Genomic DNA, 26,414 nt, shown 5'->3' with positions numbered 1-26,414 from the left:
TGCACATGCCACTCATTCAGCCTGAACCAACTACCAATGCAAGCAGATTATAAATCATCTTCTCACAGGCATAAGTCTCCCTCATCACTCCCAAACAGCAGTACCTGGTCTTTTGCAGGGTGACACATATCCAGCAGCATAAGGCAATTAAAAAATTTGTACCACCATTTAAGGAACAAGTCTCTACTCACATTCCTACTCTGACCCAGAAATCACCACTACAGCTTTAGTAACCCACTACCAGGGGTTTTTGTGGCAAAAAAAACCCCCTGCTCCTAACCTTCATTTGCTCACCTCAGCTGTGTTGGCCCTAATAAGGCCCAGGTAGTCCTCAAAGTACTTTCTGACCCCATGGGTCCCACACTTAGCTAGCAAGAGCTACTTAATCACAGAGGGCACCAGGTCCTCCTGCCCCTGAAGAAATTAATCACTGTAACAGGGATTTTGCTTCCAGGCAGTGCTGGAGGAGCACAACTCCTACAGCACTGGACATTCACTGATCATCACCGTCAAATGGTTTGGCCAGGCAGATTCCAAAACAATTTTTATTCTGCTCAGCTTACACATGTGTGACAGAGAGTCAGCCCAGAGCTGCAGCACTGAGGAAGAAGCCATGGACAATGCTCTCTGGGACATTCCCTCAGGAATACAATGTGCAGGCCAGCACAGTGCCGTGTCTCTCACCAGATGCTTTGTCAGTCACCACGGGTGTCACCAGTAAAAGTTACACGCTCTGGAGCTGGGAAGTAAAGGATGAAAGTCAAGTCCAGCACGTGCTTTGCCATCTCTTAACACCAAATGGGCTTGCAGGCCATCCAGACTGGCCTAAGCTGGTCAGGCTGCTGAAACAAGAAGTTCTGCCCTCTCCCTGCCCCTTCATTTCCACCTCAAGTGCTTGTGTAAGTACAAGATGAACCACAGCAAGGAACCACAAAGTCAGCATAACCTGATTATTCTTTAGCTGGATATGCTCCCCCACCCAAACAAAGGCTGGTTCCAGCACAAGAAGAGCAGAGTGGAGAGAGATCGTCCCTTTTGCACCTGCACTGGACTAAACATTGCAGAAGAGAGATGAAAGGCCTTTTCAGCCCACATCTTATTTGACAAGCACCTTCTCAATACAGCCCTACACAATAAGCTTTCAACTCCCTTGTGCATAGAATTGCCTTTCTGCTCCAAGAAAGGAACAGGCATATGGCTCATGTCAGTATCCCTGACAGCCTGGACCATGACAACAGCAGTCCAACCATCTCACCCCTGCACTCAGAGGGGAATGAATCAACCCAGACCTCAGTGGTCAGCTCACATTAATGCTGCCTGATGCAAGGAGTGAATCAGGCTCAAAGTCTGCCAAAGGAGAGAGTGTTAAAGACATTGTGATCAGTAACACAGCACAGTGTCGGGAAGCCTTGGAACAACAGCAGACCTCAACAATTTATTTGGTGGCTGGAGGAAAAAAGATTCGGGTGAGGCAGAGCTGTTTGGGGCTTGTACTGAGGAACGTACCAGACAAAAGCATCTGGAATCTTTCCACAGACTGGAAATGAAATGTCTGAGTTTTAAATCCCTTGTTACATTTGAGGAGCAACGCTGCGCTTAAGGAAACGCCTGTGCTCCAAAAAGGAAAAGAAAAACCTGCTTTAAATTGCACAAAGTGCTTCACTCAGATTTCTTTTAACTCTTGTTTTACGCCTTTTTTTTCTCCCCAAGCTAAAAGGAGCGATTTTCTTGCTGTTTTTTTCCCCAGCACACCAGCTGCAGCCCCATAGCATCCCGTTCCAGGGACAGCAGATGCCCCATCCCTCTCCCCGCTGCCCCGAGCGCATCCCGCGGGCTGCGGTGTCACCCCTCCCTCCCTGCCTGCCGTCCGGGCGGCTCGGGGCGCTCAGAGCCCCTCGGGCCCGCTGTCACCGGCCCCTCCCGCGCCAGGGGACCCCGGGCGGCCCCGCCTTACCCGGGCCAGGCGGGTGGCGCTCCGGATGGCCGCGGCCACGGCGCCGCCGTCGGGGTGCACCCGCTCCACGTGGCCCCACATGCGCTCCCAGGTCTGCCCGTCCATGGGGAAGCCGCTCTTGTTGACCAGGAAGAGCGAGCCGCCGTCCCGCTGCTGCTCCTGCTCCTCCTCCTCCGAGCCCCCGCCGCTCCCGCCGCCGCCGCCGCCGCCCGTGGCCCGCGGCTGGGCGCTCCGGGACCGGCCCCCCTCCTTGCCGCCCGCCGCCCGCCGGCTGCACCCGCGGCCTCCGCCCGCCATGCCCGTCATGGCCCCGCGCCCATGCCCGGGACCGGCGCCGCTGCCGGGATGTGCCCCGCGGCCTCGCCGCCGCCCGGCTCTCTATGTATGTGTCTGTGTCTATTTGTGCGCCTGTGAGGGGCGTGCGGAGGAGGCCGGCGGGGGCGGTCCCTCGCTATCCGCGCCGTCCCGCTGGCTCCGGGCGCCCCGTCCCGGCCCCGGTACCGGCCGCGGCCGCGCTGAGGGCGCGCCCCGCGCCGCGCGCCATGCCGCGCGTTACCGCGCGACCCACCGCCCGCCCGCCCGCGGCGCGCCCCCATTGGCCGCCGCAACAAAGAGGGGCGGGGCCAGCGGGGCGGGGCGGGCCGCCACTGGCCGAGACGCCGCCGGGAGGCGCCCCCTGCCGGACAGCCCGAGACCCGCATCCGAACCGAGCCGAGCCCAGCCCAGCCCGAGCCCAGCCGTGTGTCCCGGTCCCCACGGCGTGAGGGACGCCGGAGGATGGAACTCCTCATCGGAGCGAGCCAGGCTGTTCCGTTCTTCCCGACAGAGCTGGGAGATGCCCTGCTCAGCACTCGGGTTACGGCGGTAGCAGTGCGGTCCCGGCTGAAGGCAAAGCCCTGCCAGAGAGGCACCGGGCACTTGTGAGGGGCGGGCAGAGCAGGCCCCAGCCCCGGGCAGAGCAGGCCCCAGGCCCTGCCGCCCTCTCCAGCGCCCGCCGTGCCCTGATGGCTGTGGCCACCCTCGGACGGGAATTTCCAGCCCTTCCTATCAAGCACAACAGTTTAATGCATCTCCTAGAGCTCTGAGTGACCCCCCCCCATCAGATACAAATATTCTGAAAAACGTTGCTCCCGTCCCCTGCCCATGAGCCGCTCTGATCTCCCCTCTCCCAGACAGGAATACATTTCTTTGGAGCCCTAATCAGCTTCCCGAAGGCTCTCAGGAGCCAGGAGTGTGTGTTGGGTTGCTAATCACTCTCGGCAGGAGCCACTGTCTGTGAGTCCTGCCCGTAATCCTCCCCGCTGTCCCCTGGCCACATGGTGTGCCAGAATCTCATCAGGAGGTTTAGCAGGAGGGAGGACAGTGAAAAGCTGTTCCATCAGCTAAAGCAAATCAAGGGCTTCAGCTTACGTGGCTCGCCCAGTGTCAGCTTTCAACCCCAGAGATTTTGGTGTAGGAAACCCCTCGAGCTGAATGTGGGGGCTCTGTGTGCAAATGGCAACACAATCCGGGGGAAAGGGGTAAAGGTCAGAGTGGATTTAGAGCTGCTGTAAAACCTTCACCTTCTCCACTATGTCCTGCATTTCCCCACTCATCAAGCAGACACTGCAGTTGGAGGGAAAATGTGCATCCATGCTGGGCAGAGACGATACACACACACACACACACCCTGCTGGGTTTGGAAACAGGAGCAGATCCCAGGGGAAGCCCAGTCTCTCCTTCTGGAGCGCAGATGATGCTGAACATCAGCAAGATGTGAGAGCACCAAAGGGAGTTCCCAATGGGAGATGATGAAACAGAGCCCCAGGGAGGCTGCAGATGGCTGCAGACACAGAGGAGAGGGCTCTCAAGGAGCCAAGGGAGGCTCAGGCAAGACAGTGCAAGGAAAGGAAGGCTAAGAAAGTCTGTGAGTTCACTGGAGCAGAGCCAGGGGAAAGCCTGAAAATCATTCAGACCTGGATCTTAGAGCTAGTGGGACTGTGCAGGCAGGGAGCAGCTGAAGGGCACACTGCATGTGACAGAGCCTGGAGTGCTGGGGTTACACTGCAGAATGCCATCCTCAAGGATGCTGATACACAAGCTGACAGCCACATATATCCTAGAGCCTTGTTCCCTGTTGGAACAGGCAACCATGTTGAGGCTGTCACAGCCTTGCTCAGTGCTGCTTCGCTGCCCAGAGCAGCCAGGAACCTTCAGACTGTGCTTTCCTACACCCACCCACTTCTTAGCCACCTGGAAGGGTGAAGATTAGAGTGATGCTGTGTGCCTTGCAGTTCAAAGCCTCCTGCATCCACCGTGTCAGGGTGTGCTCCATGCCAGAGGGAAGGACTCCCTGGCCAGACAGGTGAGGGGCATGGAAAGGTTCAGACACCATAGCTCTGTTCATAGCAGTCTGCAGCATTCAGACCACTTCCAATCAGGACTGAAAGAAAGAAAATTCTTACCAGTGCCTCCCTGATGCTCAGGCAGAAGAATGACAAGTTGAACTCCCAGAGGTCAGCCAGTGTGTCCAGGGCCAGCTGTAGGCTGGACAGGCAGGGTGGAAGTTAGCTGAGGTCTTGGAGCTAAAGGCAACTTTGAAACAACAGCCTAAGGAAATAAGAGTCCTTAAGTCCTTACAGCTAAGGGAAAGTCTTAATAACCCTCTCATCAGCTACAAGTTAAGCATAAAAATAGAATAATGCTGCTTTGGATTAGCCAAAGCCCTCCCTGGTATTAGTTATGAACAGACATTCAAGATGACTAAAAGCAGGATGGGATATGCATCATGCCCCCAGTATCCAATGGCTTCCACCTCGTGGGGTCACCTAATTTTGATACCGTGACTCTCAGCAGAGCTGCCTTGCTCCCTCTCTGTTTGCAGGTCTTCTTCTAACACCAGGTTCCTGCCCAACCTCTGTCCCAGTGTACCAGACCTGTCTGACTTTGAAATTCAGTCACTTTATATGGATGTACCTTTCTAAAGCTAGCTCTGAACAGCACCTCAAATCTACAGTCTTATTCCTAATGCAGAGCTCATTGCTACCACAGCTGCTTTCTGGGTCAAAGGAACTAATTTGATCATACAATCATCATGTAAGAGGGTTTTAACCTTCATTATTTCCAATTGCAGACTCATTTAAATGCAGCATTCAAAAGGCCCTGCAGTGCAATTACACAACCAAGTGCAGGAAAATTAATAGCTCTTAATTTGCACCATGGCAGCAAGGTGATATCAGCATCGGCACTTTTTCCTGGCAGACTTCTTCTCCAAAGTGCCACCCCACACCCCCACAAGGAGTCCCAGTGTCCTCCTCCTCTGAAAGCATCCTCTTGCAAACAGCAATGAATTCAGCCCGGCCACACAGCAAACCCTCACTGCCCTGTGATGTTGAGCAGAGGAAGTTCATTCACGTATTTATTTGGGCTTGTCTGGGAAAACACTTCCTCTATTACCCATTGTTTCCAAACAGCCCTTCTTGGGCAAGGATCCAGCAGGAAAAAGCTTTCCTGGGCAGCAGCTCCAGGCTGACCTGGCCTCAGGAGAGGGAGCTGCAGCCAGGCTAGGGAACGGACAACTGGTGTCATTTGCTGTCTCATGGCCTGCAAGGTCTCATCCTCCTGCTTTGAAATTTCTGATCGGCAGATCTTTTGCCAGCACAGCTCCAGCCTTTTGCAAGACCTTTGTAAAGCCTTGTCCACACTCTGCTATCAACAAACCTTGTTATGTGAAAATTCTTCTCACTGTGAGCCGGATTGCCGCTCTGTGCTACCAGGGCCACGAGGGGGGCAACAAACCCAGAAATGAAACAAGACCAGCAGCAGCACTGCAGCAAAAGATGGGCTGGTCAGCAGATTGCCCTTGCCCCTGCCCTGCCTGGCCAGCCCTGGCTCTGCAACCTTGGACTCCTCCAAGCCAGGCCATGTGGCAGTTCCCCAGGTCCCAGTCCACAGTAGCAGCCTTCTCAGAGCCACAACCATGCTACAAAGCTGGCCCTGGTGCATTTACTTTGGTGCCTCTGCAAGCAGGCAGACGGGAGCTGCTCCAGCAGCCCAGCTGCCAGCAGGGACAGGAGACACGTTCTGTTCCAACCCTCCCAGGAATGGATGAACTTTTCTTTTGTGCAAGAAGGGAGTGTTCAAATCTGCTGCCATCCAAGGCAGTGTGGGAAGCAAAAGTTTGTTCATCTTTTACTCTTTCCTTCCATCAAATGGCAACAGGACAAATCTGTTTCCCAGATCAATAAAAGTGGACACTAAGTGCTCTGCACTCACTGAAGGTCCCTGTACTGATGGAGCTACTGGTGGAGCAGGAAATGTGCCCATGCCCCCAGTATCCAATGGCTTCCACCTCGTGGGGTCACCTAATTTTGATACCGTGACTCTCAGCAGAGCTGCCTTGCTCCCTCTCTGTTTGCAAGTCTTCCTCTCACACCAGGTTCCTGCCCAGCCTCTGTCCCAGTGTACCAGACCTGTTTGACTTTGAAATTCAGTCACTTTATATGGATGTACCTTTCTAAAGCTAGCTCTGAACAGCACCTCAAATCTACAGTCTTATTCCTAATGCAGAAGCCTGAATTCCCAGTGAGAGGAAAGCTGATGTCTTTACAATTTGATGGATGAAGATCTGGGTGTTAACATCTCTGAAATGGGGTTTAATGTCTCTACTAACTCTGGGCAGCAGGTTCATTGCAGAGCCTAGACAGCTCAGCTCCTGAAACAAACAAGCTGGGGTCAGCACAAGCCTGAGTTTCTGAGCTTTGGGGTAAAACAGTAGGTTCAAGGGGGGAATATATGGTCGGCATTTAGGGAAGGCTGTACCGTCCTAGTACCTCAGCCAATGGGGAAAGGAAAAGGGCAAGGTGAGGCCGGGAGTTGGGGATAAAAGGAGGCTGCACCCTCTGAAACCTTGAGAGAGAAAACCCACGGGTGTATGCCCTGGTGGACTCTCTCCCTTTATTTGAATAAAGTTGCAGAACTCCCCTGTCTCCTTTTTGGATGTAAAACCTCTGGTGTTTGTGGATTTTCCTGACACCAGCTGGGGCACACTGTTCTAAAGTCAGGCCAAGTGGTGTTAATGGCCTTTTCTGCATTTCAGAGCCAGCAGAGCAGCTGCAGCCCAAAATGGTTAATCCTACAGAGGTGCTTCAGCTTTGCAGAGGCAGCAGAAAAACGCAGGTCAAGAAAGTCTGCCTGCTGTAAGTAAATTGCATTATTGCAATGCAAATATTGGCCCATTTCCTGAAAAGACCATAGTGACCTCATTTGATCCTTTGAAAGGAATATAAAACTTGTTTGTTTGGGGTTTTTTTCCTAAATTGAACATTATGCTAGAATGGGATTTTTTTAGTAATGAAATTAAAGGTCAAGGTGATAAGGATGTAACCATGGCAATATGGGCATGGCCATTGGTACAAGTTTGCAGAAGTGGTTTGCATAACCAATGAGAACAACTTTCTGTATTCATAAAACTTCCCTGTGGTCAGTGGGAAAATAAATATGTAATGCAAACTTCTTTTAAAAAGCAAGCTATAAAAGAAATGCTTGAGGGTGTGTTTCCTTGAAGGTTTCCCCAAGGTAACCCTTTCTGAGAACTCTTAAAACACTGTTTATTTTGCAATGGTCTAGCAGAAAAAACCAGCCATCGGCTGCCTTGGCTGCCAATGAAGAACTTCAGCAGCATGTTTTGATTTCTGCCTGAGCAAGTCCTGGAAGTCCTGCAATAATTCTACTGCAACAAATCATTATGGTGTTTATTTTAGATGGGACTCAATGGACTCCAGTTGTTCTCAGACTAGTCCAACAGGCAAGATTTCCTTGCATTAAAAAATATTGTTAAAAGCATTAAAAAAAATAAATCAAAGTGTCATGAAAGGCCTATAAATCAGATCGTCCCTAAAACTGCTTTGCAGATTTTCACTTTCCACTCCCCATTGCAGGTCAGCATGTCCTAGTAACCTGACTGAGCCTTTGCTGACAGTGAAATAGCCTTTTCCACGCTTCCTACAGTCACCTCACTCTGGTCTTCAACTGATGGCATCAGATACAGGTGAAACTGCTGTTTCTGAGTGCTACAACATCAGCATTCCAATTAGCCTGCCTTACTCCTGTCTTGCTCCAAAGTTTCAGTCTCAAACATTGCAGTAGCTCGGGAAAGTAATTACATCAATACAGTTTGCTGAGAAGGTCTCACTTGACACCATATCACATGATTTATTCTCTGCAGCAAGTTCTGCTTACAAAAACAAGAAAACACTAATGTAACCTCCCATAAATACTGGCTCTTTTTTTTTTTTTTTTTTTTTTTTTTTTTTTACTAATTACTTTAACCTTTAGTCAGAGGGTAATCTACCCAGCGCAATCACTTTTTTTTTCGGGGAACTGCATAATAAAAATAGAGGTAGTACAGAAAGGCAGTGGCTGAAAAAAATCTGCTACCTAGAAATGAGATTTCTTTTCAGCAATCGTCAGCACCCACAGGCCTTGTCACAAGGGAGCTGCCAGTGGTGGCACCAAAGGTGAGAGTCGGGACTTACTTCCACTGCCAACTGAGCACCTGAGTCATCTCTGCCTGCGTGGAGAGAGGAACGTACTGCAATAAAACCCTGCCTGATTGAGGTTAGAAGCACAATTGTTGTTGCTGATCAGAAATAAATTAAGCAGTCTAGTTCTGCTATGGGATAACCTGTGTCCTCTAGGAATAATATGATGCTGGTTAGGAAACACTGACCAAATGTTGTCCTTATTTATTAAAGTTCCTCAAATCCATTTTCTTTCCAGGAAGAAAGAAAAGTGGACTGGAAAAGTTATTAAGCCTAGCAATAGCAAGTGCCACAAGCCCAAACCCCTTTGAACTGAGATGCTGTGTGAAACCTGCAAAGAGAAATGTGTGATTTACTGTTCTCAATGCCATGGTGCTACAAGCTGTCATCATGACACTGATGATTTCATCAAACAATTTTTGATCTGAAGCATCACTTCAGGCATCCCTGGGAGACAGTGCTCTGCAGATTAAGAGTCCCCCTTTCCAGAGAATGATGGAAGAGTAATCAAAATGCTGCAGGAGCACCTGAAGGTCACAGTAAAATTCAAATGCTGTGGTCATTTCAAAAATAAAGCTCTTAAAGGAAATACAGTAATCTGGAGCAAAATTACTTTTTTTCAGCCATCTTCATTATTCACCATGACATAAATGATAGTAATTTTCAGAGCAAACTGAAGCCTACAGAGCACCTTCTGGCTTTGGAATCAAACCCAGGAATGCTGTGTAATCATTCAAGCTGCAAACTTCAAGGAGACTCCCTAATTCTCTCAGTGCACCCAGACATTTCAACACTCATGAGATTCTCATACTTTGAGCAGATGGAGTAGGTCAAAGAAAAATCACACTGATCATGGGACATTCTGTTCCCCAAAAGCTGAGGGACCTCTGTATCTCCCCTGGTGACAGTGTGGTTTGGACAACTTTGTCAAGCTTCTGAGCCTTTGAGGGCTTCTCTACCCTTTTGAAGCTTTAGTGGAGGCAGTGACAAGATGAGAAATCATGGTATTTCTAGGCTCTAGGCAGTAGCCTCTAAGTGAATTTCAGGCTTTTAGCATGAGGGCCCGAAGAAAATTCAGATGTTCATTGGGAGCAGAAGATAACACAAATTCAAGTCCCCTGGAGACAGTTAATGATCCCTGGGTGAGTCATTCTCACTCCTGTGGGACAGTGCCTCTTCATTCCACACAGGATGTACATTCTGTCTAATGCCTGCAGGGTTGTTCAGAAGCAGCTGATGAATTATTCTGAGAAAATCAAGTTGCCTTCCAATATTTAATAAAACACCACGCACAGCCTTGAAAACTGGGCTGTTGTATTTTAACTTCTTTTTCTCTTGGCAGCAAGCTAGGCAATTTGATTTCTAAAAGAATAACTGACTCTGCAGTCATCTGCAGTCCCTCTATTACCATAACCAAACCAGTGATCAACATCTAAAAAGCCTTAGGACTGCCCCATTATGAAAAAAGAAAGTGGGAACTCTGGTTCAGCCTAATGCAGGGTAGAAAAAAACTTCTGAAGCCTTCAATACTTCCCTGGGATTTTTCCGTCTGCATGGAGTTTATAGCTTTTGTACAATCTTGTATCTATTTCTGGAAATTCATAACACAAGACCACAATGCTGACAATGGCCTTTAGATACTATTTACTGCCTCTTTAATGGTCTAAACACTGTTACAAGCAGAAGCAGTTTACTGAGGAAACACTGGAAATTAGCATCCTAGCGACTGAATTTTGATCCCTGATATTAAGCAGATACTAGCTCATTTTTTACAAATAAATAATTACTCAAAAATCAGTAATTATGCCTAACCATTGCCAATACTTAGCCTTTGTGGCATATCTGCTGGAGTCCTTTCTACAAAGTTCAGGATATTATTGTTTTGTTTTCTGAAAAGTTGTTGTTTAATAGAGCTGTAAATATTGATTTAGAGCATGGTCAGATAGGGCTAGTTCATTGTGAAGCACAGACAGAAGGAAATCCAGCAGACTTGTAAGAAAACTTTCCAGCCCAGGAAGCAGCTGGACTGTTAGGCATCTGCCTATTTTATCAATACACAAACCACATCACAGTCTGGAAGGAGTAATACTTGTTAGCTTTGGATCACAGGACCTCCTCCCAGCTGTAGAAATTATTATCTGATTAATCATAACTAGGATGGTTTCACATCTCCCATTTACCTGATGAGGTTTCTAATGTTTTCTTTGAGGGACCGAGAATCTAAACAGAAAAAAGAAAAAACCCCACCAACCCTAAAACTCCAACGCCAAAGAAACTTTAAGGCAATAATAATTTTCTGGGATTGTTCCTTCCTACATGTGGGGATGTTTAAATTACAGTGCTAAATGGGGATATTGCCTGCAGCTTTCATAGAGGTACCATAAGAGGAACATGACCTTGTGGTCCTGGCTGTAAAATGAAGAATCCACCTGAAAGCTCAACCCAGTGTTGAACAGCCTATTAGTGTTGCTTTATGACACAAGGCTTGTGTTTGCTGTGCTCTGCAGCACATGCAGCCTCCTTCTGTGAAGAGTCTTCTATACCAAAATAGCTGAGAGAGAATCCCAGCTTTGTGGAGAAGTGAGATAAAAAAAAACTCTAACATTTTCTTACCACTACTCTACTTACTTTGAAGCAGGTTCCTCAAATTTGCCTGGCTCACACCTGGACTAAATGCCTGAGGGTAGGTGACAGAACACTTGCAGAGCATTCTCACAAGGGTTCTGCTGTGCTCCTACTGAAGACAACTCTGATTTTAGCCATAACTGAATGTAATGTCTCATTTTTATCCTGTCTCAGAAGTTATCCTACCCTCTCTCCCCAGATAATCCCTCTGCAACCAAGTGCTTTATTAAAATAATATCTGCACCACCCTCAAGAAGCTGCCTTTGGATTGCTCTGCTTTAGGAGTTAACTTGCCTTATCTTTTCCTCACAGACCTTTTCCAAAGCAAAGGAGAAATCTCTGTGCTGGAGCAGTACAACTCAACTACCAATGTTAGTACTTTAATTCCATGCTCTGGGAAAATTTCTCTGGATGCCAATACTCTTGTGTAGAATAAATTTCTATACCCTGCACTCTGCATGTACATATATGTTGACTAATGACACAGTAAGTCATACACTTACACATTTTCCTACATTAAAGGGCAGGTTCTAAGGAAAGAAACATAATCACTTTTAGATTAGCAGCTATATTAGCAGCTGTCAAAAATGTTATTCTTGGCTCCAATCAATTTAGGCATTATACACTTTATTAGTAACATATAATGGTAAGGAATGAATGCCATCCACATGTACACATACACACAGTATTGCAATCAGAGAATATTCATTAAGAACTTTTAATTTTCTCTTGAAATAAAGAATTGGACACTAACAAAACCAAAATATTTCAGCGCAACATATTTGTTATCTTCATGAGTAGAACAAAGACATGAGCAGTAAATAACATGGGTCTTACACAGAAATACATTTCTCTTAGGAAATTTTTTTCTTTTTTTTTTTTTTTTGCTTAATTCATTCTAGTTCCTGCATTAACATCACTTCTCCCTCATCACAGACTTCAGACCGAATGGTGGGGCTGGGGCAATCATGTATTATTGTGTACAGTGACAGCTTGTGCTCCATGAAACATTAATAGCCTGTAAAACTTGAGAAGGAGGTACATACATATACTGAAAGACAACAACTGTAAAGGTCACACACTCCCATTCACACAGGAAAACTAGTGAGTTCACAAAACGGAAAACAATAAATGTCTACAGCTCAACCCAATTTCACTCGGTTGTAGATGCACAAGGTAGTCCAAGTGTTTCTCAAAAAAACATTTTTTCATTAGGCAACCTGGGCTGGCAGCTCTAATTACACACTCCACTGATTGTCACTGAAACAACAGATTGCCTTGAACAAAAAGATGACCAAAAGGCTGAAGTTAGAAAAGTCCTATTAATCTGAAATGATTCGTATGTATTCTTGCTACTTTTCCCCTTGTTCTTTCCTCCTTGTAAAACATGGGCTTTTAGCAACAGAAAGAGATCTTACTAAAGACAGGCACCTATCTACAAATACTTGTTCCGAGGGACTTACCTACCAGCAATTCCAGACTATGTCTTATAGGTCTGGTATTTTCACACCCAGCCAATAGAAATGAGGGGTTTAAGGCAGTGGTAGGAATCCTAAATAAAAATGCATCAATGTTCTCCGAGTCTCTTCCACTGATATTACCAAAAGGGGCTGGGAAGAAACACAAAGATAAGAACTAATTTTAAGGCTAATCTCTGAATTTTGTAGCTGAAAGTTATCAATTGCACAAGATGCTGAGCTCCTGGGAGCCTGGGGGCAAGCCCCCTTGTTTATGCTACTCATTATGTGTTCTCTTGCATCCTCTAGAGCTCTCCTGAAACACTTGAAAAACAAGTAAATTGAAAAGCAAAAGCTGATGCATGGCATTGGGGTGTCTCTCCTCATTTGGCTTCTTGCACAACTTCTTCCTAGTTGATGTGCAATTCCATTCATGATACAATTACCTTTTAAAAGAGTTAGGATTTTTAGCCGCCAGCTCTACTCTTGTTGGGGAGCTGAGCCAGAATCTCAAGGCTAAGAGTCAGAAACCCTATTTCCAGTTCCAGATGCATGTGGGATTTCCAGGCAAAGAAGGTTGCATGGAGAGCTCATTGCAACCTTCCAGTATCTGAAGAGGGATTACAGGGAAGTGGGAGGGACTCCTTGTCAGGAATTGTAGTGACAGGACAAGAGGGAATGGGTACAAACTGAAAGAGAGGAAATTTAATTTGGGTATCAGGAATAAATTTTTTACTGTGAGGATGGCAAGACACTGGAACACATTGCCCAAGCAGGCTGTGGACACTTCCCATCCCTGGAAATGTTCAAGGCCAGGCTGGATAGAGCCTTGAGCAACCTGGTCTAGTGGGAGATGTCCCTGCCTGTGGCAGGTGGGTTGGGACCAGATGATCTTTAAGGGCCCTTCCAACCTCTTAACATTCTATGATTCCATGTTTGATTGAGTGGATGCTGTCTGCTAAAACCCAAAAATTAAAAGCAAAAACCATAAAGCCTCGACTACTCCAAATTTATTTCTGCCATGAGCTAGAATCTCAATTTCTTGATGGATGATAAGGCTATTGCATTAAAAAATACTGATTTGCTCTTTATTCTGCTGCTGAGCCTTTAATTTCAATACTTTTATCATTGCCTGAAAATAGCTCATGGGTTTCCAACTTTCAAGCTCCTTTTAGAAGGGGAATATTAAATCCAGGATGTAATTAAACCTTCATTATTAGGAATATTTTCTTTTCAGGGACGCAGCAGGGTTTCCAACAAGCCAAAATCTTGTTTCAACCTTTTCAGAAGGTAGCCAAGTAATTTGGCAGAAGATAAAAATCACAAGGAGCCAGAACTCTAATATTTTTTCAATAATCAGCTGAACATACCTAAAGAAACTGGAAATTAGTAGTGAAGAAAGGAATTGAAAAATAAATTTTAAGGAAGAAAGAAAAAGACTCAGTCTTTGATTTTGAACAGTGTGTACTGAACAGGTCAGCAAACATCACATTTAGAGGCTAAGTTTAGAAAGATAAGTTTTCAAGGCCCTTTTTATACAAAAGGATTTTCCTGAGTCTACAGCAAAATAAGGAAAAAAAAAAAAACTTTTAATGATATTTATTGTACCTAGAGACTATCTTGGAGTTTGTTGTTGTTTACCCCAGTCATCCACCAAGCCCCAGGCAGTCACCTGCTCACTCCCTTCCCCACCAATTCCATGAGGATGGAATCAGAAGGGTAAAATCTGGAAAACTCATGGCTTGAGATAAGGGCAGTTTAATAAGGAAAGCAGAAGCCTCACACAGAAGCAAAGAAAAACAAGGAATTAATTCACTGCTTCCCATGGGCAGGCAGGTGCTCAGCCATCCCCATCAAGTGCAATGGCTACCTGGGAAGAAAACACTGTAACTCCAAACATCCCTCCCTTCCTCCTCCTGTCCCGCCCTGTATACACTGAACATGATGTGACATGGTCTGGAATATCCCTTTGGGCAGTCAGGGTCACCTGCCCTTGCTGTGTCTCCTCCCAACCTCCCACACACTCCCAACTTCCTCGCCTTTTCTGATGTATGAAAAGCAGGAAAGGCCTTGGCTCTGTGTGGAATACACAAGACAGAGAATAAGCTCAGCTCAGCAATGATAAAAACATCTCTGTATTATCAACCCTGTGTTCAGCACAAATCCAAAACACAGCCCCCATGCCAGCCACTGTGAAGGAAATTATCTAGCTCAGCTGAAACCAGCACAGTGTTAAATAATTCCCCCCTCCCCAGCTGTAACAATCTGGGGAAAACTTCATGTGGGATTCAACCTTCTAGATGGCATTGCATCTGTGGGAACTCAAAAACACAGCATCATTGATGGCACTGAACTAGCATGCTAGTTTTCTGAGATAAAAATTAAATGTTTCTAAAAAGTCCACTAACCCAGGTCTGACTTTCCCAGCAATAGTATTATTGTAGTGCTGTCAGTTCTGTGGATGTGTAGATAGAGCACAAGGTGAAGGAGAAAATTTTCAAAAGCACTGCAGTGAGAAACCTCCATCCCAAATACAGATAAATGAAGTAAAAAAAAGTTACTGTTAATGAAGTCTGCTCACTTTGCAGCTAAGATGGTATAAAAGAAAATATTTGATCAGAGAAAGTTAAAATATCACTATTTTCCTTTCAGTCATCCTTACAGCTTTTAACAAACTGCAAAAGACATGATTTAAGTTACACAAGCAGAGGAATTTTACATGTGACAAGTGATACAATTCATAAAAAGGACAGAACACATTTTCTGATACTCCACAAATATTCAGAGGTTTAACACACAAAATGGAATTTCTTCAGCAGCACTGATTAAACTCAAGATGAGGCAGGGATCTTCTTTACAAAGTAAAGGCACTGGCTCTTTGTAAACACGTACTCCGCTCTCTTTAACTGAGAAAGCACTCAAAATATTCCGTGGAGGAAACTTGTGTGGTAGTGTTCCATTGCTTGTAAATATTTCACAACAGAGACATCAAAGGCCTTTGTCCTCCCTTTTACTGTATTTAATGAGAAATGTTTCTTCTCCAATTTATCTAGTGAGAAACTTTTTCAATCTCACCAGAAATGCTACAATGAAGCTATAGCAAGATCAGTGTTCTCTCTTGTCTGCCTTCTGATATCTATAAAGAACTTTCAAGGCAAAAGAAATGTCAGATGCCAGTATGAAACACACACATCATCTCTTGTTTTCAGTATTGTGCTATCACTTTCCCAGAAGGAATCATTGGCTTATATTCAAATACAGATACATTTAAAATAAAAAAATTAACTCATGAACATCCTCCTGCTGTGCATCTCCCTTCTCTTTGACTTATGAAATACACCAGCAAGACTGAACAAGAAAAGATTATATATTTGTGATCATAACAACTGTACTTGAAGATTCCTGATTTTTTTCAAGTATGCATCCTGAATGCATGTCTCCCGACTGTGCAGTGTTCACACCGTTCTTTACTAATGAAACTGCAAAACTTGAAAATGTTAAAATAAATATTCCATACAAAGGTGAATTGTTTGCACCTTGGGCAAAATGAACTGAGCATCTTCATAGCTTCCAACACACAAATACCACCAATATCAACAAACACATTTTTCTACTCATACACACACATCCAGTGATTACACTAGCTCACGTTGTTCTGTATTTAACCAAACTTGTGCGTTTTTAAGTCACCTTCCTGCAGCTTTATAAAGTTGACTGAATCTTTAATGTAGTGCTTTCAGGTTCTACAGGACTGTCAACTGGTACCTGAAGAGGGAGATAAAAAAAATAAAAACACATCAGGAATTAAGCTGTTACTCAACAGAATTATTCTCAAACTCAGTATTCTTGGGTAATTATTAGGTTAGATTCTAACAGTATATGTAGTTCATTAGCCCAATTAAGCAATTACACAAAACCCTATTTTCCCTTATTTTTGTAATAAAGAGAACAAACATAGAATTTAGTTTCTTACTATAACTCTAACGTATAAATTTACTGCATATAAATATTTGTCACATGAAGACTAACTTCCCATTTTTTTTCTCCATTACATTTAACCACAATAGAATCTTGATCAAGGTTCAGTATCAAAGGGATATTGAATATTATTAACACAGGCAAGTTTCAGTCATGCATGGCAACATCAGGGCAGCTTTTCTTACACCCAGGCTAACATGAATGAAGCTGTGTGTCCGTCCAGGCTAATTAAGGAGGTGATAATGGAAAGCAGATGAGTCATGCACAGCCCCCAGAGAGCCTCAGCCCTGGCTGGGAAACCCACAGTGAAATGCCACCGTGGCTGGGAAATGCCACACTGAGCACACACAGCTGCACAGGTTTCAGGTTCAAGTTAGCTCAGACAGCACCAGCGCGGAAGTTTCTGAACCTCATACAGACACTAACAGTGTGCAGTTGGCCACAGGTGATCAAAAGCTGCTGATCGTGCAAGACACCTACACAAAAAGAAGCATGGCAGAGGATCTTGCAATGTCTGACTCCAAAAAGCTGTCTCATATCTTGATCTAAATCAAAAACCCACAGCACTGAAAAAATTTTCCAGTGAGAGCTTTATTTCTACTAGTAACTGTAGTAGTTTGGAAAAGCTGCTGAAACATGGAACTTTATGATCATCAGAAAATGCTATGCTCGTTCTTCATTTAAAATGAGTGTCAGCAGAAGAACAAATGCAGCTCTTTATGCAGCACTGTACAAAAACTCCAGCATGGCTTCTGTTTGTCAGACACTGACTTCATCTGAAATACTGCAAGTATTTTAAATAAAATACATAGTCTCCAGGATGGCCTCATAACCAAATGAACAAAAAGGCTTTGCAATTTACAGTGCTATGCTGCTATTATGGAAAAGTAAGATTCAAGCAATAAAATAATATTATTAGCCACTTAAAATTCAAATATTAAAAAATTCAAAAATTTAAGAAAAAAATCTGGGAGCAGAAGTTTTTTTCAGTTTTTTCATGGAAGTTATGGAGAAAAACAGATATGTGAGGGGAGCATCCCATGTGACTCTGTTGTTCAAAACCAGCATGGAATCAGTCATAAGATTTTGTCATTTACTCTTTTGCAGCTGATATTGTTATGCCAGTAGAAGTCAAGTATTCAAGTAGGTAATACAATGATGGTAAAAGAGTCACCACTTACAGCTTTAACGTCCAAGTTCATAATCCCTGAATTCACATTGTGTCTTCGCAAATCTGATTTTATTAAGGCTGAAAAAGAAGGAAAAAGGAAAGCTGGTTCACAACTTTGCACTGACATGCACATCAAGGGAAATGTTTGCACGGTGCAAGCATGCAGAATCTGCTTTCAACGCATTTTCAAAACATCCCTATTCACTCTTTGCAATTTGAACTCACTGACAATTTGAACTTGCTCCTCACAAAGAACACAAAGCAGGAGATGACAATAAAGTATTTTAAACCACACTAACTTAAAGAAAAGCTTGATAGTTTCAGCACTTCCAGCACATTTGTGAGTCAACATGTGTAATACTGGCACAGTTGCAGAGTGCATCAGCAATTTCCTGCATTTGGAAAAGTGCAAACTGCCTCCATTTGTGCATTTGTTTCCATTTCTCACCCCACTCTGGAGATGGACATCTGTCTAAAATTCAAGACATGTCTCAAGAAATGGGGGTCAGATGGCTGTCCATATATTAGCAACATCATCCTAAAATCATCTACATTTTTACATTAAAGAGAAACCATTACTTGCACTTGTATTTACCTGTTAAAATAATGCCCACAAAAATCCAAGCACAAAGAAAGATGTTTCCTGCACGAGGACTGTAGTCTGTTGTGAGCTTTCCTTGAACAAGTGTAAAGACAATTCCAAATATCTATAAACAAACAAGTAACTTCATCAGGATCACACAGAAAAGAGTCATCATTTTAATTTTAAAAGTTTCAGGTCACATCTTACAGAAATCAAATTTTTAAAAAGCCAGGATTATAACAACAAAACGAGACTTAGCTAAATCTAAGAAAGGCTTCCTAGACTCGAGCATAATGGCCTTCCTGAACATTACTTCATTTGGAGGAATAAAATGCTGTTACCTGTGCTGATGCATTAAGGAGACCTGAGGAAGTGCCTTCAGACTCTGGATATGTAATTTCCACAGCAAATTCAAACCCAAGTGGAAGATAGCCAGTCATGAAGAACCTGTTGAAGAGGAGAGTAAGAGGATGACAGGTGTGGCCTTCATCTGTTATTACAGCTAAGAAAACCTAACATACACACACGGTATTATGAATTAGCTGGTATTCTGAACTGTCATGTGTTCATGACTCAACGTAATTCAATAATTCCTAATTCATAATTCAATAACAGTGACTGCTTCATTCCCTCAATATGATCTAAGAATTTTAGCTCCATATATTCCTCTTTAGGCCAAAGCTGTTAAAACATGTTTGTCCTATTTCCCATAACCACCAAACATATGAAACAACCTTTTCTAACAAGTCCACAAGCCACTCCATACTTGAAGCCAATTACTTTCAAATGAAAGGCATACATAAACATCATCATTTGATCAGCCCAAATATCCATGCTGGAGGACAAAAAGAGACCATGAATAGGGAGTGAAGCTGTGCACTGGAACACCTGCTGGAAGCTACTGTGGAAGAAGCTGAGGGGACCGATGGATGAAAGGAAGAGAAGGCGCTTAATGCAGCTGAGGTTGGTTGATGGGTTTTTAAACTGAAACTCTCAAGACATTTCTGTTTTTGTCTTGACTTCTGTGTCTGAATACAGCAACATTCCCTGAGCACCTCTTGAGGCTTTTAGATTGGGTGCACAGTGAACAAAGCAACCAGCATGGTGCTTGGGCTATCAAAATGTAGATTAATGAAAATGCAGAGAAGCCAGTCTTCCTAGATCTGCTCAGTTAAATTCTAATCACCTACACACGGGTCAACAGAAAGCTTCAACTTCACTGCAGACAGTTTTTTGAATTGGAACCAAACAAATTGACCAAAATAGAGACCTCTCTTAGGTCCATAAAAATGATAAATGAAATTTATTGAAAAGTGAGTTACTTTAGATTTATTCTGATGTAACAGAAGGTGAAACCCTATCTGTACTGTCTAAGGCATAGGCTGAGATCGTGGTGACAGAATACACAGCAGAATTATCTAGGTAAAGCATTTAAATATATTTCAGAACAGAACTGCAGTAAGTCTTGTAGTGCTCTTTAATTGCTCACCCAAGCACTCCTCCAGTCACGAACACTACTATAAGGTATCCGAGGTCCAGGGTGAAGGTAAATACCAGCAACCCAATGAAAGAGAGAATGTAAACAATCAAAGTAGTTTGCCTGCAACCCAACAACAACATCAAAAAATGAACATTGTTAATAGAAGGCCATAGGACATTGCTGAAGCATGGAAGGATAACATGAACATTACATAAGCTATTCTAAAGCTATAAAATTTGCTTCATGTAATTCTGCCTCAAACTTAGCATGCAGTGAGCACATATCCCTTCCTGAACTCTTCATTGTCTTGGTCATCTGGCTGCTTCACTCAAGGCTAAGGACACTTACTCAGACTCTCAAAGAATGGACAATCACAGCACATACTACTACTTTAAGACTATTTTAGTTCTCTGCTATGTTGTACCTCTTGGCCATTCTGCAGTGCTGCCCATTTCACAATACATCAACACAGGAGCAGCTGAATCCAACACTATTAGCAATAAAAGTCAGCCTCAATAAAAGAGGCAAGTCAAACAAATCTCATCACAGTGTTCTAACATCCATTAGACTTGTAGAGGCACATAATGTAGTGAGTCACAGGGGAGAACTACTCCATCACAAACAGTGCTCCAGGGCAGTGCTTGCTCTGGGGGCACCACACCATGGATGATGGACCCAGGAGCTCCTACTCCGGAACAGAGCTCTGCTCCATGGTCATCCCCTGAATTAAAGCAAATGTTACACTTACTAATAGGATAGAAGTAGCATTAAAAAATTGAGACTCCATCAACTGGCCATTTTAGAAAACAATGCAGGGTAGGCTTTGAGACTTTCTGTATTCCTAGAAGAAGCCCAGTGGGCCACCTGGCCACTGTATGTAGGACCTAGAGTGCTTTCCTTGTTAGCCTTATACTCCTGAAGAGACAGGAGTAGATGACAAATCCCTTCCATCTTTGCATTCTGCTCCCTCATTTTAATTTCTTCTGGCCAATAGCCATTAAGAGCCTCAAGCTTTTGCTACAGCCTCAGAAACTCATCTCCATCAAGGCCAGTAAAAGATCAGGGACAAACTGCATTTCATCAGCAGTTCATTTCAGCCCTTAGGTTGGAGTATTTTCCTAATGCAATTGCACCACTCTCCTACCCCTAGCCCCACACATGCCTACCCACACTTACTTGTATGTTTTAGTGTAATCCAGCCACAAACCACAAATAATCGAACCCACCATTCCTGCCACCACCAGTGTCAAGCCAATTCTCCCAGCGTTCACTTCTTCTCCCTTTCAACAAATATTTATATGGTGCTCATTAATAACTTGCTTCCACTCAGAGTCAAGTTCAGACCTCTTGGCAGTCATAAGTGCAAACAAACATTCCTACGACTCCCACAGCTGTATGGTATAAGAAACTGTACAAAGGTATAAAAGAAACCAAATGTCTGAGCACACACAGCGCCTAAAAAATAAATATCAACTCTGCAAATGAACAGTGAAAAAGAGAAAGATAAGATCCAAGAAACTTACCTCATAATGAGTTACTATCATCTGGTTTAGTAATGTGGAGACAGAATAAAATGCCCCAGTCATAATACCTGCAGTACCAAGGAAAAAGCTTCAGTCATTCCAGGTGCAGCCATGCAGATTTGTTACCCTTAAGAATTCATCTTCTGATGCAAAAACTTTTACGTACCAGGTAAAAATCTCTTCACTGGACCTATAAACTGTATTTTGCATCCTTACAGATTTGCCAGCACTGGCACCTGAGTAACTAAAAGTTTGACACTCCCTCCCTCATAAAAAAAACAACCCACAATTAAAATTCTGTGTGCTTCTGTCTTGCATTTGAACCTTTCTGCCAAATTACAAGCAGATAGCACCACTTACCATAACTGATTAGCAAAAGTATAAATGGGATATTTCTGAATAAATTAATAATGGACTGCTTGTAGGAGTAATCCTCAGGAGGTTTACTTTGCAGGACTGCTTGAGAGTGGCTGGGAGGGTATTTGGGCTTTTCTTCAAACACTGGGGAAAAAGAAAAAGGAATATTTTTTGATTAATCTCTACCAAACTGATGTGATTTCTTTTTTTGCTCTCTTTTTGGTTTTTTTGGAAGTGTTTCACCTTGATGAATTTCATAAGATTAACTTGTAGTTTTAACAACTCCATGAAAAAAATTTCTAGAGTTAAGTCACATCCACAAAGGATGTGTTATTTGGTCACCTCTGGCTGCTACCAAAATATGGTCAAAGACAGACTTCATCTGCAATATGTCAAGACCTTTGTATATAAATTATAAGATAAATAGAGTGAATTCACTTTATATCATAAGTCCTTGCAGCAACGAAACCAAGAGAACTAAATATTCTGAAAGAAATCACCCCATGTGAAACACAACAAAGAGTGAAATGGTAACACCAACTACTTTGAGCAGTCAGCTGCTTTAAGTGAGACATTGTAAACACTCACTATGTAAATTCCAGTAATTTAAACACTTACCAACTCCTGTTAAGAAGAACAAAAGTGTGGACACTATTGCTGTTCCATAAAACATGATGCTGATGTTATGTGCCATAAGATCAATATCATTTGGTGTATTTGGGACCAAAACAGGTGGCAACAAAAAGCCAATGGCAGTACCAAGCTGTAAAGCAAGAAAACAAAGACAAAAATCATTTCCCTCTGAACATAAAAATTAAAAGAAGTGAAAAGTCTTACCAGGTAGAATTCAGAACTGTTATCATAATAAGCATTAATAAAACTTTAGTATCATACTTCTGAAGTCTCAAAGGTGTTTTACAACCAGGTCTTCCATAACTCAGGTTTTAATCTTTTCATTTCTCAGTTAAACTACAATACCACACTTAGTGTATATATTTACACTACACATACTACTTATACAAGAATCTTTGTACTTATACAAGAATCTTTCCCAGGAAAGCAAAAGTACCAGGCATGAACATAAATTTGTGTCAGTCATCCTGCAAGTGAAGGGCTAGAGATGGCACAAGATTCCAGCTACTCTTGTAGAAATGTTCTTCATTTGATGTCAAGCTTCTGCCACTACAGTAGCAAAGCCTAACTGCAAGGTTTACTGCAGAACAGATAGAGCAGAGAAAAGCAAGAGAAAAAGAAAATCCTTATTAAGACCAAACCCAACAATTATTGCTATGGAAATAAATAAAAATCACAAAATGAAGTAGTAGTGGGTTTGTACGTGGAATAAATTCCAACATAACAACTGATGTTGCATTAAAGAGGGACTGAAATTTTGGGTATATATATAAAACATTTTAAAATATGAAGGAACAAGTCATGGACTATTCTCCAGTTTCTCTCTTCTGCTCCCCCCAAACTAAACGGCATTTTAAAGTCTTGTAACATTTCTTTTAGGTAAAATCCAATGAAAAAGAGCACCAAAGACTGTTAGAGTAGTAAGTCCAACAATCAGAAAGCATGCACATTAGAGGTGTGCCACTGTGCTTACAAAGCACCCTTTGTGCATAACCTGATGAGGGTTTTGCTACCTTTTATTCCCTCAGGCATCAGACTGACACAGTATCCAGTAGTCACAGGAAGAATTTGTCTCCTTTTGTCCTCACGCTCCAGTATATGAACCCTACAAACATAAACTGAGCACACAGTTATTTTTTTTTTTTCTTCAGGTATATTTTTTTCCTCCCCCAACAGGAGCCAATACAGTACCCACAATGTTCCAACAAAATCAAGTTTCCACTATCCATCGTTTACATCTAGAGAGGTTAAGGCCAGAAGAAAGTGTTCCAATGAGTTTGGTGAGCCTCATTTCAGATGCTAAATACTTGTGGAGATCTGGCACTCCAAACAACCCTTGACAGGTACATCGCTGCATTCCCAGTGATTTGTGCTCCAGCTGCAAATGATCAGCATCTCAAAAAGATGAGATCTAATTTCTGATAACTGCTCTGCTCCTCCCCTGCCTGCAGTCCGGGCCGTGTTTACTGCAGCTCTGAAGTTACACACTGATCTGATAAGCAATTGGATGACCAATAGCTGAGTGGGTTATAGCAACCTGTTTTGTTACATAGTTCATCTTGTGCAATTATCCAGTACAGTGAGACCCAACGGGAATGCCTCATGCAGGAGAGAACTGCAATGGAATACACAGACAACGTGACTTCTAACTTCCAAGTGCCCAACTCCTCATCTCATCCTTTCTTTTTTCAAAAGGATCTACTCTTTTGATCTAGTTTTTGAGAGTTTTTTAGGGTTTTTTTTTTTAAGAAAGCAAAACGTGAGAATGGAGAAATTCTGTTGTTCTATTGACAGAGTACCAGGAAGCATTTTAGCAGGCACCCTGAGATCAGTCCTAGTTTCTGGAGGGGAATACACTCCAGAAATAATCACATCTTATTTTGCTCCCATCCTGATCCTGCTTCCCTTGTCCATCTTTCTCGTGGTTCCCCTCCACACAATCCCTGCTCTCCTGCTCCTGTCCTGCACCACTTCAACCCCACATCTCAGCATCCAAGTGAAGCATCAGTTTCAGGCTCCAAGCTGGACTCTTGACACCCTATTGCAGAACTGAAAACCCAGTAAACTCCTTGGTGCTGGGAAGACTGATGCATGTCAGGAAGAGTGGAAATTAAGCTGCCAAAAAAAACCCCTTAACCTATACCAGTTACAGTAACACTGTTTGAAACAACCAACAATTTCTGAAATCCTCAGTCCAAAAGTGACAGTTGACTTGTCCACTGGAAAACTTTGATGAAAAAAAAAAAAAAAAAAGTGTTGGAAAAACTGTGAACAGCCAGGTGTCAGCTCATGAGGCATCAGCCAGGTTACCACCCTAACTGTAAATATGTAATGTCACTGCTGTCATAATCCGAAGTGCACGAGCATAAAATCATTAGACACACATGATAAAAGACAAATCCCCCATTATCTTAACCAAATTCTACCTATGACCTCAGCCTGCACCAGGGATGCTGATTTGAATCTTAGCCAATATTTTGCCACAGGAGAAAAAAAAATATGGTGGGACAGTGGCAGGAGATGAGAATAGGGCTATAGTAATATAATATATTAACTATACTGTAATAAAAGTATTATACCTACACCTGTTCTTGCAGATGCACCTGTTCCAGCTCTCTGAAACTGGCCAGGACCAGGGAGCTTGAGGAAATCCGTGACTCAGTTATCAGTTCCCAACAGTGATGTTGGAACTATCACAGCGTTACACAAAACTTTACGAGTCACCGGGGTATTGACCAATGGCACCTGGCAATTACAGGCCAGAGTTTAAAAAGCAGAAACCAATAGATGTGGTCGCTGGGGCTCTTCATGAGAGTTCACACCCCTCCAACTCTGGGTGGATTCGCTCAAATGAATCCAAGTGCCAAAAATGCAAGAGAAAGAGGAAGCGGAGCAGGAGCACTTGTGCAAAGGGTCTGCCGGCAGCGGATGGAGGGTGTGAGGTCACACGGCTGGCCGGGAGCGCCGCTCGCAGCATCACCTTCCCCTCGGCCCCGCGTCCTCACCTGTCCGCTCTCCCATCACCCTACCCTGGAGAAAAGCCTTTTCCCACTTAAGCGCCCTGTTTTTAACTCGATGCCGAGCTCCAAGCAAGCCCACTCCTCCGAATCCCCCCTGGCTCCCCTACCTGGTTGCCCAGCACGGCCACGGCGCAGGCGGTGGAGACCTCTGTGGGGCCGAACCAGACGGAGGCGATGCGGGAGGGCAGCCCCAGGATGAAGACCTGTGCCACGGCGCAGACGGCCTGCGCGGCCAGGGTGAGCGGGTAGCGCTGCGGGGCCAGGCTGCCGCACTTGAGCCAAGCGCCCAGCGCGTTCAGCCCCGAGCCCAGCAGCGCCGTCAGCCGCAGCCCGCGGGCGTCCAGCAGCCAGGTGGCCGGCAGGATCAGCGGCACGTAGGCCACCATGTACACCATGGACAGCCAGTCGATCTGCGTGAAGCTGACGCCGTAGAAGCCGGCGAAGACGTTGCTGAGGATGCTGTACTGGATCCACTGGAAGGCGTTCACCAGCGAGTAGCAGCTGAACACGGCCAGCACCGCCAGCCGCCGCCGCGACAGCCGCGTCTCCAGCCGCGCCTCCGGCCGCCCGCCGCCCGCCGCCAGCATCGCCTCGGCCTCCGGAGCCTCCGGAGCCTCTGGGGCCGCCGGGGCCGCCCGCTCCCCGCCGCCCGCCGCCTCCTTGCCGGGCAGGAAGCCATTGCAGCGCTGCAGCGGCGCCGCGGCCGCCGGCATCTCCCCGCTCTCGCCCTCCGCCTCCTCCTCGCCGCCCTCCTCCACCATCTCGGCCGTCTCCGCGCCCAGCTTTCCCGGCGGCGGCGGCGGCGGGCTGCCGGCTCTGCCTGCCAAGGTCACCTGGCTCCGGCTCCGCTCGCCGCCGCCCCGCCCCGGGAGGAGCGGGAGGAGCGGGAGGAGCGGGAGGCGGCCCCGGGGGCGGGAGGGTCCGGCCCCGTGAGGCAGCGCCGGGGTGGCCGCCCTGGCTCCGGTGAGCCGGGACTGCAGCCCGGGCTGCGGGGAAGTGTTGGGAGTGTGAGCATGTGGATATACACAGAGATGGAGATGGTTGTTTTGTTCACACCTCTGCTTCCGTTCTCTTTGTCCGTCTGCCTCGGGGCTCCTTCTCTGCTCCACCTC

The 26,414-nt window shown here is 44.9% G+C and overlaps 2 protein-coding genes across 2 annotated transcripts in view; both read right to left on the bottom strand.

Moving 5' to 3' along the window:
• The window catches only part of VASH2 (vasohibin 2), a 34,671-nt gene extending 32,364 nt beyond the window's left edge, over nucleotides 1–2,307 (bottom strand). Inside the window, exon 1 of the mRNA XM_083856695.1 lies at nucleotides 1,955–2,307. Coding sequence (XP_083712821.1) covers nucleotides 1,955–2,260 — 306 coding nt within the window. The 5' untranslated portion in view covers nucleotides 2,261–2,307. The remainder of the gene's footprint in view (nucleotides 1–1,954) is intronic.
• A 9,427-nt stretch (nucleotides 2,308–11,734) lies between these two features.
• On the bottom strand, nucleotides 11,735–26,104 carry FLVCR1 (FLVCR choline and heme transporter 1). Its single transcript, XM_083857082.1, has 10 exons — nucleotides 25,410–26,104; nucleotides 22,268–22,412; nucleotides 21,653–21,793; nucleotides 21,293–21,360; nucleotides 20,946–21,049; nucleotides 19,779–19,889; nucleotides 18,631–18,736; nucleotides 18,302–18,413; nucleotides 17,717–17,784; nucleotides 11,735–16,322 (listed from the first exon to the last, which is right to left on the bottom strand). Exons 1-10 carry the CDS (start codon nucleotides 26,061–26,063, stop codon nucleotides 16,260–16,262), a joined length of 1,572 nt encoding a protein of 523 aa, XP_083713208.1. The 5' UTR covers nucleotides 26,064–26,104; the 3' UTR covers nucleotides 11,735–16,259.
• Between the last annotated feature and the right edge of the window lie 310 nt (nucleotides 26,105–26,414).

The sequence above is a fragment of the Zosterops lateralis genome (genome assembly GCF_965231275.1).
Source record: "Zosterops lateralis genome assembly, chromosome: 3".
Lineage (NCBI taxonomy): Eukaryota > Metazoa > Chordata > Aves > Passeriformes > Zosteropidae > Zosterops > Zosterops lateralis.
Note: the sequence above shows the minus strand (reverse complement) of the source record. Positions and strands in the feature narration are given on the sequence as shown.